General features: G+C 37.3%; 1 protein-coding gene across 1 annotated transcript in view; it reads left to right on the forward strand.

Annotated features, from left to right (window-relative positions):
• LOC117465524 (collagen alpha-1(XXI) chain) overlaps positions 1 to 17,550 on the forward strand; it is a 72,274-nt gene that overhangs the window by 11,525 nt on the left and 43,199 nt on the right. Inside the window, exons 9-19 of the mRNA XM_034108363.1 lie at positions 772 to 945; positions 2,642 to 2,719; positions 2,837 to 2,848; positions 3,153 to 3,242; positions 4,030 to 4,083; positions 4,203 to 4,256; positions 4,936 to 4,989; positions 5,075 to 5,128; positions 5,615 to 5,668; positions 5,973 to 6,026; positions 16,424 to 16,468. Of these exons, the coding sequence (XP_033964254.1) occupies positions 772 to 945; positions 2,642 to 2,719; positions 2,837 to 2,848; positions 3,153 to 3,242; positions 4,030 to 4,083; positions 4,203 to 4,256; positions 4,936 to 4,989; positions 5,075 to 5,128; positions 5,615 to 5,668; positions 5,973 to 6,026; positions 16,424 to 16,468 (723 nt within the window). The remainder of the gene's footprint in view (positions 1 to 771; positions 946 to 2,641; positions 2,720 to 2,836; positions 2,849 to 3,152; positions 3,243 to 4,029; positions 4,084 to 4,202; positions 4,257 to 4,935; positions 4,990 to 5,074; positions 5,129 to 5,614; positions 5,669 to 5,972; positions 6,027 to 16,423; positions 16,469 to 17,550) is intronic.

Consider the following 17,550-nt stretch of genomic DNA (forward strand, 5'->3'; position numbering starts at 1 on the left):
AATGCATGTGACTGGGATGACTTGTGAAGAGCCAAACTTGCAATTATTTAAGCATCATCCCCTGTTCAGCTCAATACAGCTAAACATGTGAAGATGTAATGTGGTGGAAGCCAACAAGAGGATCAAAGAAAACATTTCCTACTCTAACCCACAGTCCCCAGTGGAAACTAGTTGGTGGATGTGTAGTGCTTGGAGAACATGTGTCTGCTTCCATGGCAGCTCAATGTAATAGTACATCCTGGTGGACACGCCAGGTTGTTTTTTTCCAAAAGACACCCTCCACCCTTACACACCTAGATTTCAGCATAGAACATTGAACAGGGTTGTACTTATGTTCAACTTGTGTTTGCACATGTTTGATTTGATGTGGTTTGATGTGGCGCAAGGTAGAAGCCTGTGATTTCTCTTTTGGAAATGATGGTTGTGGCTAACTCCCAATGAAACAATAGCTGCTCTGTTTCTCTCTACTAGATGGTGAGGGCATTTAGGAAACATTGTGATGGAAAAATAAATACATTTTTAGTCTTAATAACTTCCAAGTCAAAACTATTTGTAGAGCATTTATGGAACTGACCAAATTAGATTAAATGAAATATACACATACGCCTGCCAACAGAAGGGAAAGGCTGAGTGGAAGAAGGTTTGAAGTTTTGAAGTTAATAAATGTTTTCACATTGCCTGAAACAACTCTCAGTTAATGCATATTCATATTTGAGAAACCCCTTCTAAAAACAACAGTGTTTTTGTATTCATTTGTGTGCCTTCTTTCAGAATCTGTATGACGGAAAGTGGCATCAACTTAAAGTTCTGGTGAGACCAAGCCAGGTCACAAGTTTCCTTGACGATCAACCAATTCAGGAAATTATGCTGGAACCAGTGGAGCCACTTTACATCAATGGAAAGACACAGGTGGCAAAGAGGCGAGGAACAGACATCACTGTGCCTGTGAGTAATAACACCACAACTGAGGCGGAAAATAAAATAAATTATTGAAAAATATTTGACACCAATTTCAGGTGAACCCTTACAAAAATACAGTAGTTAAAAAATAAGTAATAGTAAAAGAGTTATAACAATTATATCTAACTATTTTCTTCCATCAGGAGGAAAACCCATTGAAAACTATCATAGAAAAACATACATATGATATTAAGCACACTTAACCCTTGTATGGTGGTCGGGTCTGTGGGACCCGTTTTCATTATTTAGCTAAAGAAAAATTATATGATCAATTATTTTTTCAAACTCACACTCATGGCCTTGGCGCATTTTCTGTGAAGAACATATATCAGAACACATTTTCAATGACCACGCACTGTACACCCCCCTACACAACAGGATGTTTGTGTGCGTGTGTGTGTGTGTGTGTGTGTGTGTGTGTGTGTGTGTGTGTGTGTGTGTGTGTGTGTGTGTGTGTGTGTGTGTGTGTGTGTGTGTGTGTGTGTGTGTGTGTGTGTGTGTGTGTGTGTGTGTGTGTGTGTGTGAGAGAGAGAGAGAGACTTTTGTGTTTCTGCCCCTACCATTCCCGCACAAGGTTGCAACATTGTTGATGAATTCAAGCACCGACACCTGTCTGCTCTCACATTCCCGCATTATGTCTTGCGGGAACCAATCTTTATTTTTTTCACACTCTATCCCAGCTGCAAATTTGGGGCGGAGCCGCGGGACACAATAAATAAAGCTTCGCCAGTTTGGGTCCTTATCACAACTGATCAAGATGGCCAAACGATTCTCTGCTCAGAGGGCCTTGCAAATGATTTTGGGAGAGAGAGAACCATTTGATGATGATGTAGAGGAAGAGGAAGATGTTTCAGAATGTGAGGATCACATTTCGGAGAATTCTGAGTCTGACAGTGACTTTGAAGAAGAGGATGAGATTGAGCATCAGCTAGTTACAAAAAAAAGACGAGCAGCCGGTCAGCAGGCAAAAACACAAGTAGCACTTTAATTCATTAATGTGATCTAACAAATGTAAAAGGACAAATATGAACCATATATGTTGTTTATATTGCTTGTAATTGGGATGAAGTAAACATCTGTTGAGTATTTTAACATAAACTAGTTTGATTGTGTTGAATTGAAGCCCAAAAAGGCAGCGGCTCCACCAGACCCACGAACACTGGCTGAGTAACAAAAATATGAACACCACACAAGGGTTAAATAAGATGTAACTACAATTTTTTTTTTAAATATAATTAAATATTCCAGCGTCCCTTCAAACCTCAGAAAGCAATCTTTATCGTGCTATTCATTTATACAGGACATACTGTGATATCATCGCCCTTCTTTTAAATAATCAAATATATTTCACTTTCTTCTTTACTCGCTTTGATCATCTGCATTCTTCAATGTTAACATAAAAGAGATTATCATTGTCACCATTGCAGCCCAATAAACAAAAATATGTAATAAAAGGTTATCATACAATATCTGGCTTTAATAGTTGGTTAATCAAATCAATGAACATGTCATTTAATTTACTCTTATATTTATCTTTCAGCAATCAAAATGTTATTGTTCAGTCTTCCTATTTTTGGGATCGTGGTACATATTGACTAATTTCATGAATCATCTATTACTTTGTCCCAAACGTTCCTCGACACATTTCCACTTTTCTTTGTATTTTTGTCTTTTTATTCAGGTAGAGATTCAGAAGCTGCGTCTGTACTGTGATCCCCATCAGAGTGAAAGAGAAACAGCCTGTGAGATTTACTCTGTGGTAAGACCTAAAAAGTGTATCTCCTCTGGAAAGGTCACATTTAATAAAACATGTACATGTCTGCATGCATGAGGCCACCAAGATGATAACTAAAATGTTTGTCTCTTTTTTTCACAGGATGATGAAAGGGTAGGTGCATTTTTTTTATCTTTTAGCTAAATGTCACTGAATTGATACGATTCAAAGTTAAATATATACAATGTATATGATTAGCAATGATCAAATCTCCTCTTGGGACTGAAGTTTAATCTATTAGAAGAAAGTTGTCTTATTTAAACAGTAAGAAAACTTGGATGTAAAAATTACGTTTCTATATTCCTAAAACTGACACTGGTTAATATCCGCTTTATGGTTGGCTTTATTGAGGAATGAGAAAGCTTTGAATGTGTTTTGTATACAAATGAATACAGTTTTTGTGTCTGTCTTTCCTTAGTGTCCTCTGAATCGAACAGCTACAGATGAAGAAGAAGACTGCAACTGTGTAGTTGGACCAAAAGGGCAGGCGGGCCTACCAGGACGCATGGTAACATTCACAGAAGCACTCACACATATACATACGATACGTTGCTGACGTGTTCTATAAGAATCAAAATTCATTGTACTTATAACTTGTATGTTGCTTCTTTAGCAGTTTAAACATCATTGCCTTGAAGCCGCTTCAAGATACATCTCTTAGCATAATGCTACATTGAGTTATAATCTACTGTATGAACAAAAGTCTATAGGCACAGCTGTATTGAGCTAAATTCTAAACGTAGTGTGGTAACAAAATGATAATAATGATAGTTGGCGGTGCTTTTAAGTTATAGGTTAAGATATTAACCAGGTTTACAATTTCAGTTTAGCATGTTAGCGTGCTAACATTTGCTAATTTGCAGTAAAGACAAAGTTCAAGTGATGCTAACGAGGAAACGCATATGCTTTACAGATATTTGGTCATAGACCAAAGCATTGGGCACATTTGACGGTGCAAACAAAAAATGTCAGGCAGTTTCCCAAAGTGTTATTACAGTACAGCATATTGTGAAAATGTCATGGCAATCTATCCAATCGAATGGAGACATTTCACTCAAAACTCAGAAATGTTGGGACCATCAGAGAAATGATGAAATATCGTCCAGAAACCCTCACTGTCATGGCAATGCATCCAAAATATTGTTGACATATTTTTTGTCTGGACTGAAGTTGTGGACTGACAAACAAACAAACATTGCCAGCCATAGAGACTCATTACTAACATGGCTTGGCCTTTTCTTTATTTCAAAAGAATACAATTCTGTGTGTCATGATGCAGTGTTTTAATGTTACAGGGTTTCAGAGGGGAGAAAGGGAGGGAAGGACCACCAGGACCTGATGGCAAGTCTGTAAGTACTCATTATTTTTCCATCACCTTCTGTTTTTTCACCACTTGATAATGTTGTCACCAGTCTCCTTCATTTGCACTGCACATTATAAAATCTTCTTATGCTGTCTTTGTCACCAGGGTAAAGATGGGACGCATGGGGATCTTGGACCTTCTGGAATTACAGGGATGAAGGTAAGAAAAATCAATTGCATTACACTTTAAAATCGTCACATGCAAGTTTGCATTTCCACGTGGATCGTACCAAACTTCTATTACTCTAAATAGAGGAATACATTTACATCAATGAAATTAAAGTCATGTCCACAAGCAAGATGAAAATCAGTCAATACTGGTATTGACTGATTTTCATCTTGCTCAGTTTCCAAACTTCAGGTTCATGATGATTTTCATTTCTATGGTCCTGTATGAAAACAACTACATTCAGGAAAATATGTACATGTTTTCAATAAATGCTGTCTTTTTTCCCTTCAAATGACAGTACACAGACAGCTCTGCATAGCGAGAAAAAGTCACATTGCAGTTTAATCATGGTATCACAGTTTTCAATAACATAGAACTTTATAACTTATACGATGATCTGATGACATCCATATCTTGTAACTGTATTGACTCTATTACCAATAAGGTGTCTGATAGTGTTCCTATTCTTTGGAATTTCTTGGACCTGGAGTTAAAACAAAACATACACAACACACACTCAGTGGGTTGGTAATTTGAAATATCTACTCGTCACAACAAGATCTTTTGGTTGTGATCTTTTCGATCTTTATGATTTGTACGTCCTCCTCACCAAACTTTTGCTGACATTTTTGCTCTACATGCTCTTACCTATGTTCACTTTGCTTGGCAGGGTGAAGTTGGCCCCGCAGGACTAAGTGGGGACCCTGGTCTAAAAGGTCTCAAAGTAAGTATTTAAAAAAGCAGTTGTATCAAAGTGATTGCTTTTTCATATCTCCTTGTCAGTACTGACAAAATGTGATTCTACCCAGGGAGACAGAGGCGACCCAGGCTTATCAGGAGAAACCGGACCTCCAGGAACCAAGGTCAGACTCTTCATACAACCATGGTTAAAGCAAAAGTTAAGCCGTTATTGAACACCTTACTTTATAAACCACAAAAAACCCCAAATCAGACTGACACTTTTTGCTGTAGCGCAAGGCAACATTTAGATTTGAGGGAGCAGGCGTCTCAGGTTATCCCTGGTTGGCCACAAATCACAATTCTAAAAAACATGTGTGAATATGAACCATATGCTACGATTTAACATGCCAATGACAGGGGCAGTACTCATTTACACAAGGACATAAGAAAGTTGACTTATTATATATTTGTTTAATGTTGGCATTGCCATAGTGGATGTCCTTGCTCAGATTGATTCTAACATTTGATATTATTCTAGGTTTGTATTGCTGAGTTTTGGCAATCTTGGTGATTAAAGGGAAAAAATAAATATACAAAACAACGTATTGGATCTTAAATTGAATTGATTAAATGTAACAACAAATATTAGCAGATGTATTTGTGTACAGGGTTTTCCTGCTGACAAAGGTGAGCTGGGACCTCCAGGAGAAGCTGGGCCAATGGTAAGATCCAATTATATTTACTATTGTCTTCAATATGCATTGAACAAGCATTACTGACAGTTAAAGGATCTTAAATCCTGAATTTGGAGTTGTCAAATCATGATAATAAAAATGATGCCAGATGAAACAACATCAAGCCAGATGCAGAGTTACTAATCCATAAGCATGTATGTTTGTGTTGGGGATTTCTTCTTCCTGTCAGAGTGCACTGTTGGAAGTTAGACAGATTATTACTGTGATGGTGTTGAATTTGGCTGCCTCTGCTCTACTTTGCCTCTCAGAGTGTGTTGTATTGCCCAAACAGGGGGAGCCAGGACTACCAGGTAGCGGAGGACTGGTTGGAACAACAGGACCAAAGGTCAGTGCAGACTGTAGCTTTTAGAGACCCTGACACATACACACACACACACACACACACACACACACACACACACACACACACACACACACACACACACACACACACACACACACACACACACACACACACACACACACACACACACACACACACACACACACACACACACACACACACACACACACACACACACACACACACACACACACACACACACACACACACAAAATACATAATAATGTGTGTGCAGACAGGACACTTCCTGACTCTAATGCTGCTTTAACAGCCTAAACTCTTTTGGGAAAACCTTCAACGTGAAGTTTGAACCTGGCGTCCAGTATTCGTTCCCATTTAGCCTCAAGAGTATAAGTGAAGTCCACAATTGATTTGGGTGATAAGGCCTGGCTGACAAAGCTAGAAGCACACATTTCTCAAAATATGTTCAGAGAGAAAGTACATTTGATTTCTACTGAACAATTTTACTGCTGCATTGTTCTGTGTTGGTTTAATCACTTGAACGTAGAAAAACAACGGTACACATGTTAGCTGTAGGACTGCACTGACTGTGTGTTTATGACAATTGGCTGTTAGTGTGCTTGTGAAGCAGCTCAAACAGTGACTGATCTCAGAGCTCATCAGTTACTCTTCTCCTTTTCCCTCTTATCTCTTTATAATTATAAAGTAGGCAAGGCCCTAGTAGGCAATTTTCACTTTTTCTATTCATTCAACCACTGCATCAACATCTACTTTCAGAAAGGGGATATTTGCCTGAGATGACGTCACTCAAATAATTACATTCAGATCAAGTTCAAGCAAATAAAGTTTAAATCTTGTCTGATCCATATTTACTACACAGTCATAAGATCTATATCTGATATACCAGATCCAGTGAACTGGCTCGCCTTAAAAGATGCAGTCTTTTTAGGGTATATATTTATAACTTAACTGTTCTGTCATGTGACTTTTCTGCATTAATCTAAATGTGCTACCTCAAGAGAATTAAACAATGAAATGCCTTGATGCATTAACTTCATTGCCTCATTGTGTTACTATAATGCTGTGTGGCCTTAAATATTTTTCTGTGACTCAATAAAACGTAAACATTTCCGGGGATATTGGAATCTACCAGGACACGTAAAACAGCACCAATTTATTTCTAACAGAAACCCAGGCTTGCGGTCTAGACAGAGGATTATATGCATCAATGTTAAGTCATACAGTAAAATTAAAAACGCTTTCCACTTCTGGCAGTTAATTAAATTAACGCTACTGCTGCTGGAGTGCAGCCCACATTCTTATTGTATATGGGATGTCCCCTTGTGGTAACTTGAAAAGAACAAGTAGCTGAATGAAAGAGCACATGCACACATCTGCGAACATGTGAGCACGCCCACCAGCTCCAAGTGTGGGGTGCTATTTTGAGTCTTCTCCGAACTCCTTTGAGTGTTCTAGCAGTTTGCCTTGCAGTTATCCTGCTCAGTAATTTGGGACTCTTATGTTATCATAATAAACTACTTTCCCCGAGAATCTGGAAGTGCTCTGCACCAACTGGAGGGTGGTGGTATCCAGAGAGCTGAACGGTACACAGTTGGTGCCCATGTGTGGATGTCTGGGGGTTGGGGTGTGTGGTAAATGTGTTTAGGAAAAATAGTAAACTGTTAACTGTGGAGTTACCTTTGAAGTACACAAACTTCATCCAACTGCTGACCAAACCTTAACGAGTGCGTTCCAACCGATCCTACAATATTTTGCATTTCCTCAAAACATTTTAGGAAAACATTTATGGTGACAATATTGTTTCCTTTCAGTCAACATATATACAAAACCTTGTTTTAGATAGATCTGCAGAATGTTCTATACTGTATGTGTGATGAACTTTTTTTGGACTCACAATAATACAACAGCTAAAACTCCTTGCCTGACATAAGGGAAATATGTGTTTCATAAATCAAAGTCAATTGATTTCAATACTAAACCAGGACATCTAACTTTACACCCTTACTAATTCCTGCTCAAAATGAACATCATAATACTTACTACTTTAATACCTGAGGGAAGAACTCTACCTCCCAGGATATTTAAAAAGAGCATATAGACGGCGGCGTAGAAGAGATGGTCGTCAAAGCTCACCAGCCCTGAGCAATTACATTCATGGCCCTGTCAATCCCTGCTAATGTTGTTAATCTCCTGAAATGATGGTGCACTCTAGCTGTCAAATTCTCCACTGTGTTCGCCAACTAGTCTCTATCTGTTTTCTGCTTGGCAGTTGGGTGTACCTACAGCTTTATCATAGTTTATATATTACTGCTAAGAACAGTACTGAAGGGAACAATAAGATTGAACTAAAACAATACATTTTTGGGCTGTAAAACCAAAACAATGAGCTGAAAGATGCTTAAACAATCTAGATAGCTGTAAGATGCCATTGGTCTCTGTGACAAATAAATGGATACTTTATTAGTAGAATAAATATAGATTAGTGGTGCTTTAAACTCTTCAAAAAGAAGAACCATGACACTGGACAAATACATGTTTATCTCCCCAGGTTTTTACCATTGGACCTTTAGGTGTTGTGCTAGTATTTACACAACACTATAAAGTATTAGCTCTCTGACTGAAAATAAGTATGTATAAGTCTGTGGTTTACATTTCACCACCAACAATTTGGTTTAGTGTTAACATCTTGTTTGGGATCTTGAGTGTTTCTCGATCATTGATGCAATAACATCTTCTTATATCAATGCTTTCTGTTAAGATTGAATACACGAGACTTACATTAGACTTGGATTAGACTACATTAGATGTGCCAGGTGGTTTACTTATCACACATTCCTGGAACAATCTATTGTTAAGCTGCCCTTGGTTGCATCACAGATGCCACAATACCAACAAACAGACAGAATTTCCCCCTGAATCGTCACGGAACATTGAACATCTTAATGATTAACTGGAAACCGCCAGCTTTTTACCAAACACAACAACTGTTGCTGTAAGGAGGTCTAATTGTTTGCTGCAGTTTAAAGGTCACAGTTCAAAAGCAGATGTTGCCTGCATTGGACTTAGACTGAAGGTTTTTATCCGTGAAATTAAGTGTCTAAATGTCAGAGTTAAGAGATTGCTGCGTTTATGTGTCCTATTGTGTTTTTATAGACACCAATTTAGTTTTAGATTCACAGCAGGCACGTCATACTATGTTGGATAACACATTTTAATCAATGGATGTTTATACTCATGTTTCTACTATGTTGTGCTTTTTTCTTTCATGACATATTGCAAATCATGTTACTTGAGATGTTTCTAATGAATCATTTTTCCCCTTCTTTGACCAAACTGGTTAGGCTTGGATCCCTAAAGCAAATAAGAAGTATTTTGGGTTCACATTTTCTCTATTTGTTGAGGACTGACAAGGACATTTACTTTGGAGCACTCTGAATATAAGTACACCACAGGTGAGCTGAGAGCCTCACATTTCAGTTATAGCACAGAAAATCATTGAGCTAAATAGTTACATCTTTTTCATGTCACAGTGAGAAGTATTTTAGGCTTGATCAAAGAGTGTGGCCCTTTGATGGAAAATACTCCAAATGTATCTCACTGTGACCTGAACAATTAGCTACTTCAACAGCATTGTTTGTGAGTGACTATTTGTCAGGCTGTTCTGTTGTCTGGCTCCGATCTGGCTTTACATGGATATGTTAGTATTGACTAGGTAACTTCCCAGAAAAAGTCAATTGAGGAGTGTTTTGTCTCTGTTATAATTGCCTAGTACAATGATTACTTGTTCTACAATTTGGTGAATGTAATGTCATTCTTTATTGCAACTAGAGGTGGAAGTTCAATTAAAAGTAGCACTATCACAGTGTAAAAGTCCTTCATTCAAAATTGTTCTTGAGTAAAAGTACAAAAGTATTAGCATCACAATGCACTTTTAAGTGTCAAAAGTAGAAGTAGTCATTATGAAGAATTGCCCATGTAAGCAAAATATATTTTAAATGATTGTTTTATTGAATTATTATTATTAAAATTATTGAAGCATTTATGTGTTCATCACTTCAATGCAATTGGTAAAGGTGGTGTTTATGACTTAACTGTATATGCTACTGGGTAGCTTAACCAATCACATTTCAATCTGTATTTGTTGATTTATATTTTGTATTTATAACTTAAATCTTCAAAGTAACTAGTAACTCAACACATAAAATAAATGTAGTTTAGTAAAAAGTGGATAATTTGCAGACAAAAGAAAAGTGTAAAGTAGCATGATGTAAAGATACCCAAGTATAGTACATGTAATAATTTTATACAGGCCTACTTTAGATGTACTTAATTACTTTCCAACACAGATTACAACTAATATTTTAAAGAAATTATCTGGTTTTCATAAATTCAGGGAACTCGGAGAGGCTTTCTCTTATAAATATAAATTCGAAATAACTAAATACTATCAGGGCCATACTGTAACCAAGATTTTTATGGATTTTGAGATTCAAGCCCTCAAAAAAGAGACTCTGTACACTATTTCCTAATCTACAACCTGTAATTTCATGTCAGGAATGTTGGGAACATCAGGGACCTCTGATTTTCTTTTCCATTAAAAGTCCTCCTATGGCGATGTATGTAACCAATGAGTCAGGGCTACAGAGTATCATTGAGGTCTGCTCTTAGTATTTTTTTCTGGGAAGTTGTGGATTTTAATGACTTGAGGATACGTTTACATTACACCACACTTTGTTGATTTTATTAAGGTATATTCTTGGAAACATTTAGACCACCATGCACCATGAGAGGAACATATATGTAGTACATAACTTGAAAATAATGTGATTTGATTAATCAGAGATGTTGGTGTTTCGAATATTTCAAAAGGAGAATCCGAATTGTCTGTAGGCCCAACATTATTGCAGTTCACACAACTACTATAGTGAGTAAAAAGCCAATCATAAAGTAATATAAAAACATCCAGATGTTATCCTTGAACCAAATTAGCTTGCAGTGTGGTCGCCGCCTGAGGAAGATTCTTCCATCAACTGTAAATCATTTCTGTCCACCCATCCATGACAGCTCCATTGAATGTTAATGAGGCCTATACTTGGATATACTGTATAAGGCTTAAGGCTGTCTGCACGGTCTTTAATCACACTCTCCCACACATGCTAATAAAAGTGCCGCCTTTCAGCATGATACTTTACACAAACTTTCAATTTCCATTTTGGATTTGATGTTTCACACTCAAGTGAAACAAGTTAACAACTAATACATGCGTGGAATGTGTAGGTCTCTTATTATGAGTTTTCTACACCCAAAATTAAGGATTTTCAAATGCAGCTTTGGAGGTTTCCCTGTCAGTGAGAGATGCAGATACTATATATCACATTCTTTCTCTTTAATTACACGAAGCATAACTGTTACCTGTTAGGAGACAAGATGTTTTACTGTTTAAAATGGGAATTTTATACAAATCAGATGCAAGCATTTGGGTTTTTAACTATGTGCTTGTAATTTAGTAGTACGTTCAGAGACCTCCCAACTACACATGTGAGCTACAGCTTCTCCAACCTCAAGACTGTTAGACCTCCAAATCATCAGTTGTTCACATGCAATTTAGATCTACACAGCACTCTGGGAGTGATGGGTTTGAAGCAAAACAAATACTAATTTTGTAAACAAACTGAATGCTCACTTTTGCAACATATAGATATTAAGTTGTCATGGTAAAACATATTTAGTTGGAAGCATGAATCATTTATTTAATATGCATTAACTGAAAATATGTCTGTTTGATGGAATGCTAGATGCTAGGAATGCTAGACGATATACACATTTGTTCTGTAAATGACCTCTCCATTAAAAACAAACAAACCTAAAGGTCAAAATATATTTTTCACATCCTATTGGTTTTACAACGACAACCATAGTTTTGGAATTATTCATTAAATTATATGAGAAGGACACCTTATTTCAATACAGCCAATCAAATCATGAAAAAAGCAGTATTATCAGTGTTCTATTATTTTTCAAATGATCAGAGCCAAACAGCAGCTGCAGAATTTATGCCAAAACACACTTTACTTTCTTGTTTTCTTTCCTTTTTATCTAACTTGCAAACATGAAAGAATGCACAGAAATATGCACTGCTAATATTAGTTTTCAGGCAAGATAGCTCTTTAGCTGCTCAGCTGCAGCACATTTAACAGCATGTTAACGTACCTGCACATGTCACTTGAGTCTGGTCAGATGCTTGTGTGGTCCTTATTCTGCGTACCACTAATAGCAGAGTAAGGCTGTCCAAAACAGGTCGGCTAAATCAAATATGCTGGGGCTCAGCCTACACGTTTCCATCCATTCAACATACACAGGAACATGCCCCTCCAGGTGGCTGAGTCAGAAGGTGCATTTTTATTTTTCAGCCTTTTACATTTTTTTATAAATACAAAACTCAACATTATTTTTGACTACTAATATGATGACTGAATGTTTTTTAATTAGGATTTTAATGTGCCCTAACCGTCTAACACTGTCTAAAAGATATAGACTTTGGTAACTCTGGATGCCCAAAATAAAATCAATTTCCGGAAACAATGCATCAAACTGAAGACATTTAAGAGCTGTACCATCACTCATTAGGTTTTTTAATGAGGTGATTAGTCATGGTGATTATGGAGGTGCTGTTTCACTCAAATGCTCAGAGTGAGGCAAATGAGGAGTATCCCTGTCACTTACTGACACAATTTATAATGGTAGAGTGAACAGGCATGTTTCCTTGGGTATTTACATATTTTGAGGTTACAATTAATCAACCTTGTTGCAAGTCTGATTTTTCCTAATTTTTAACTTATGAAGGAGACTCTCATGTAACAGCTGGAGGTTTTCTAAAGCTTCTTTAGAAAGTAAAGAACAGTGTATAACAAGTATGGGGGTTACATATATATGATGTATATAGAATGTTGATATTCTCTTTTAATTGAAATGGCAACTGAGACATTTGCCTGGAAAATGAAATGGCTTTGTTGTTATACTTGAATTTGCAACCCTCCTATTGCCAAGCCAAGATACTTTGGACTCAGCAAGTGCCCCCCTATTTATTTTTGTATTGAGAATTTGAATAGAAGATTTGATTAGTTGACACATGCACACAGCACACACATTTAAATGTAAACTCTGCATTTAAGGAGCAGTGGGCATGGCAGCTATTATGAAGCGGAAGGGGGCAAGAGCATTGCTTGAGGGCATGTTGGCAGTGTCTAAGAAATACCTCTCTAGGTACCAGCCCACATTCTGCACTTAAACAAGATAGTTAAGCAAGTTACCAACCCAGGTCACTATAAGGACTAAGCTACTGCCAACACCTGTAAAAGGATTTGTTTCTGTGCACCGATTAATTCATTAAATTATTCCAAAATGTAAGCATAAGAGGAGTTGAAGGGTGGTTGGGAAAGCTGCAGCAGACTTATAGTTAGAGTGGTTGTAGACTTGCATGAATATGATTGGATGTCACTAAAAATCTGGTAGTAGCTGATGATTGAGGAACTAATACTGGAGCATAATTGAAGCAGCTGTTTCCAGTCAATTAATGTTAGCCCTGTTCAGTGCTCTGCCTTAACTTCATTAATCTTGAATGATTGTGTTTTTCTTTCTGGAACATGCTGTGTCAAAACGCTTTGACCTTCCATGAGTTGTTGAAATTGTTGTGCGATTTTAGATACGTGATAGATTTACTTAGTGTGGCAACATCTGGGAATTTTGGTGCTTTGATACCGTGTATACAAACTCCAGACATGTACTATAAACATCCCTCTGTATGAATAGGGACACATTACTCCCAAGCCACATCATCCAGCTCCTCCAGGGGAATCCTAAGGTTTTGCCATGTTAGATTGGCAAAGTAATCCCTAGTAAGCGTGTTCTGGGTCTGCCTGGAGTCTCTTGCCGATCGGACGTGCCTTGAAATTGCAAATGTGTGTGTCCAGAAGTGAAGCCTGAACTAGCTAAACTGGATACTCTCACTTGGGGCAGTAACTGAATAAAAGACACGGTTAGGTGTGATCCTTTGTTATAAAAGGATGTGGTCAGACACAGACTCTATTTTTTAATTGCATGGTTCTGCTAGCTGTCTTTGTCTTTAATCAACCTTTCATTGAGATCCTCTATCAAAATTCATTGAAGTATAGCTAGACTAAAAGACGTCAAGCATTCTTTTACAATAGCTTTAACAACCTGTGGCAGTAGCAGGTTAGTCAGCTCTCTGCTTGGACCAGTCCCTGTGCACTTGTCTATTTTCTCTTGTTCTACGCATAGAGAATATATGTCATCATTTATTGGGCCGTGGTGGGCGTCTTGGCTGTGTAATTATGAGGTCTGCTGCTCTTATGGGTTTATATGCGTAGTGCGGCGAGACACTTCAAAAGAAAACAGACGCAGTGGAGATCTAATTCAGTTGTTTCCTCACTGCCAACATACAGAGCGCTGCACTTAAAATATATGTTAGTGGGATTTTGTAATCTCTGTCTTCAGAGACCTTGAACAGAAAGAAAGTAATTTAAATCTTTCGGTGTCATACTTGACACGGTGCAGAACAGGACTATAGTTAGAACATATGAATCTGGATTAAGAGGAAGACCAGGTTCAACAAGAGAAGGTCCTAAGGGGTGAACGCCAAGTCAACTTCAATTACTCACAGGATTTATTTTAAATAACCAATTCAAATACATTTAAGGACAATACATTACAGCAAGTAAGCATGTCTAAAAATGTTGGGACAGTATTATGGTTTATCCATATGTGATCATGTAAAGTATTTTTAGAGAGCCACAAACATGTCATGGAATAAAAAAGTTTAAGCATAATATTATCTCGGGCTCTATTTTCTGAACCAAGGACAGAGCACAGTCTGTGACAATCATGTCCAATCACATTTATCCAATCTCAGTGCTGGGATCTGTCCATTATGACGCACAACTGTTTGTTGTGTGGGACCTTCAGAGTTTAACATCAAGAACATAAAGTAGTTAGAAGTTTAGCAACATTACATTTACCTTTCACTGTTTGCCTCTCAGTTTTCAACAATCTTTAAAATGTGTCTTTATCATTGATATTGACTTTTTAAGGCACCTAAGTTATGGATTGTGTGTGTAACCAAGGCCTGATTTATGTTATTCCTTTGTGAAATAGATCTACATTTTTTGGTCAAAAAACTAACAATTAAAACACAATGTGAGACACACTTGGGGACATGTTCCTTCATTACCATGCATAGTTTTGAATCTTAATATACTTACTTTTCTTTTTTTATACATGAACTGTGTATTAATACAAAGGTTTACAAAAGTATTATTTGCTAAAATAATAGTGTTCAGCAGTTTTTTTGGAAAATATTGAGGTCTTTTTTAAGTGAAAATATATATTTGTGAACCATTATAAAATGGTTATGCCTTCAGTTAGAACCAATTGGCTTGGGACTTGAGTGCCAGGTGGTCGAAAAGTATTGAAAGATTGATACATTTTGAATTTTGATTTCCTGAGAAAACAATTGTTGGCTTCAACCACTAGGTCATTGGATAATCTAAGATTAACATTTTTTATTTCTGATTCATTTACTGATGTGCAAAAAACAACAAATCCAAAGATGTTAGAGTGAGATTCTTATTTATAACATGATCCCAATATGATAAAAAAAAACGCAAGACATACACAAAACATGCAACATGATTAACGCAGTACATGGATGAATTTGAAACAAAAAACAAAGTGAAAGAACATTTCATTGATGAATCAAATAAACGCCACAAAGGCCCTAAGGATTGGTCTGTTTGTTGGGACACGACAATATCAGGTTTGATATATGCAGAAAATATAATGTAATTTAACAAATGAATGGCTTGGATACCAGAATACATTTTACAACTTGTTTCACATTCAATGTCAGTGTATTGCCGCGGTACACTCTGGAACATGTTCACATACCACTTGGGTCGTAATACATTCAACCAACATAGTTAAACTGTATAGAGCGGTCTGAGACTAAACCAAGCAGTAGATTTTGGTGTGTTGCGGATGGTTAAAACTTGTGTTGTGGCTTCAAAATGTGTTTGTTTGCTGCTGTTCATTTTTATTTAACAAGCTCCCGCCTCCCTGCAAGATGTCTGACCACAGGACTCGCCTGCTGTTTGTACGTCAGTATCAGGGCCGCAGATAAACTCTTATTCTTATTATACTCTGTATTCTTTTCATCGTATCCTCTGTTCAATGTCATCTTTCGAAGGGATATGTGTGATATGAATATGGGATTGAGTGATAATGCTTGGATACTACAGTATAAGGTTAACAGTATCCTGCATAATTCTTTACAATACTACCTGCAGAGTGAAAAGGTACTGACATTTCCGTTGTGTCCTTAGGGGGAGAGCGGAGACAGTGGTGCTGCTGGAGCTCCAGGCGAGGTGGTGAGTTCATTCTGATTTTATGTATAATAGAATGCTGCTTGAAGTGATGTTACAATGTAAAAATGTGATATCTGTCAAATAATACCACTCTGTCATGAATAACACTACTCTGTCATGAATATGCAGCAATCAAAAGACTGGACAAATTACAATGATGAATGTATTATTGCATCTTTTGGAGAAACATTGTGCTCAGTATTATAGCTGCCTCTAAATGCATAGTCTAATTACAAAACGCAATTCCTGTTAACTCAGCATTCTGTAGATATAACAAGCGACTGTTTTTTTAAATGGTCCCATAAAGATTTGAAGGGAGGAGTAATCGGGTGTAAGCAAGAGCTTGGATTCATTGCAGCTTTTACACACTGCTGTGCGCTAGTAAACTCACTGCCCACACACACGCACACACAAAACACACTCAACAGAATGGGCCAAGCTGTCCTAAGCCTTTGTGCCTGTCAGGCTTGATTAAATGCTGAAAGAAATTAATTAATTTGGCAGAATGTTCTATCTTTCAAACAAAGTTACAGTCCATTCTTTCTTATTAGCTCTCATTGACTTTTTCCGTTGGAACCACCCATACCAGAAACGGCAACAAATTAGTTTATTTTATGGAACAAACAAATACCCATCTGAATATCTCATGATATTTGTTTATCATTCATAACTGTTGAAGGCCAATGCAAGGACATTGGAAACAGCATCATATAAAAAGGGCTGTGCAACCATCAAGGTCAATTCAATATTACCCCATGTTTATGCACTTAATGTTCACACATTAACATCTTGTGTCTGCACGTGTTGGACTGGTACACTCATCACTGTCACTTCACAACCACACATTCACACTTTAAATGAGACACTGTGTAAAGCATCGCACACATACCGATTTACACACTAAATTCTCACACACGGGGCTTGTTTTTCCTGTCATTGCTAGTTACACAACCTTAAGTGCTGATATCCAGACGCTGAGTATGTCTGGATGTAGGTTGCCCACGCTGTACAAAATACAGTTGACACCCATGCAGACCTTAGCAGGGACAGAGTAGCAACAAACATAGCGTGCAGATCATCTCAAA

The sequence above is a fragment of the Pseudochaenichthys georgianus genome, chromosome 20 (genome assembly GCF_902827115.2).
Source record: "Pseudochaenichthys georgianus chromosome 20, fPseGeo1.2, whole genome shotgun sequence".
Classification (NCBI taxonomy): domain Eukaryota; kingdom Metazoa; phylum Chordata; class Actinopteri; order Perciformes; family Channichthyidae; genus Pseudochaenichthys; species Pseudochaenichthys georgianus.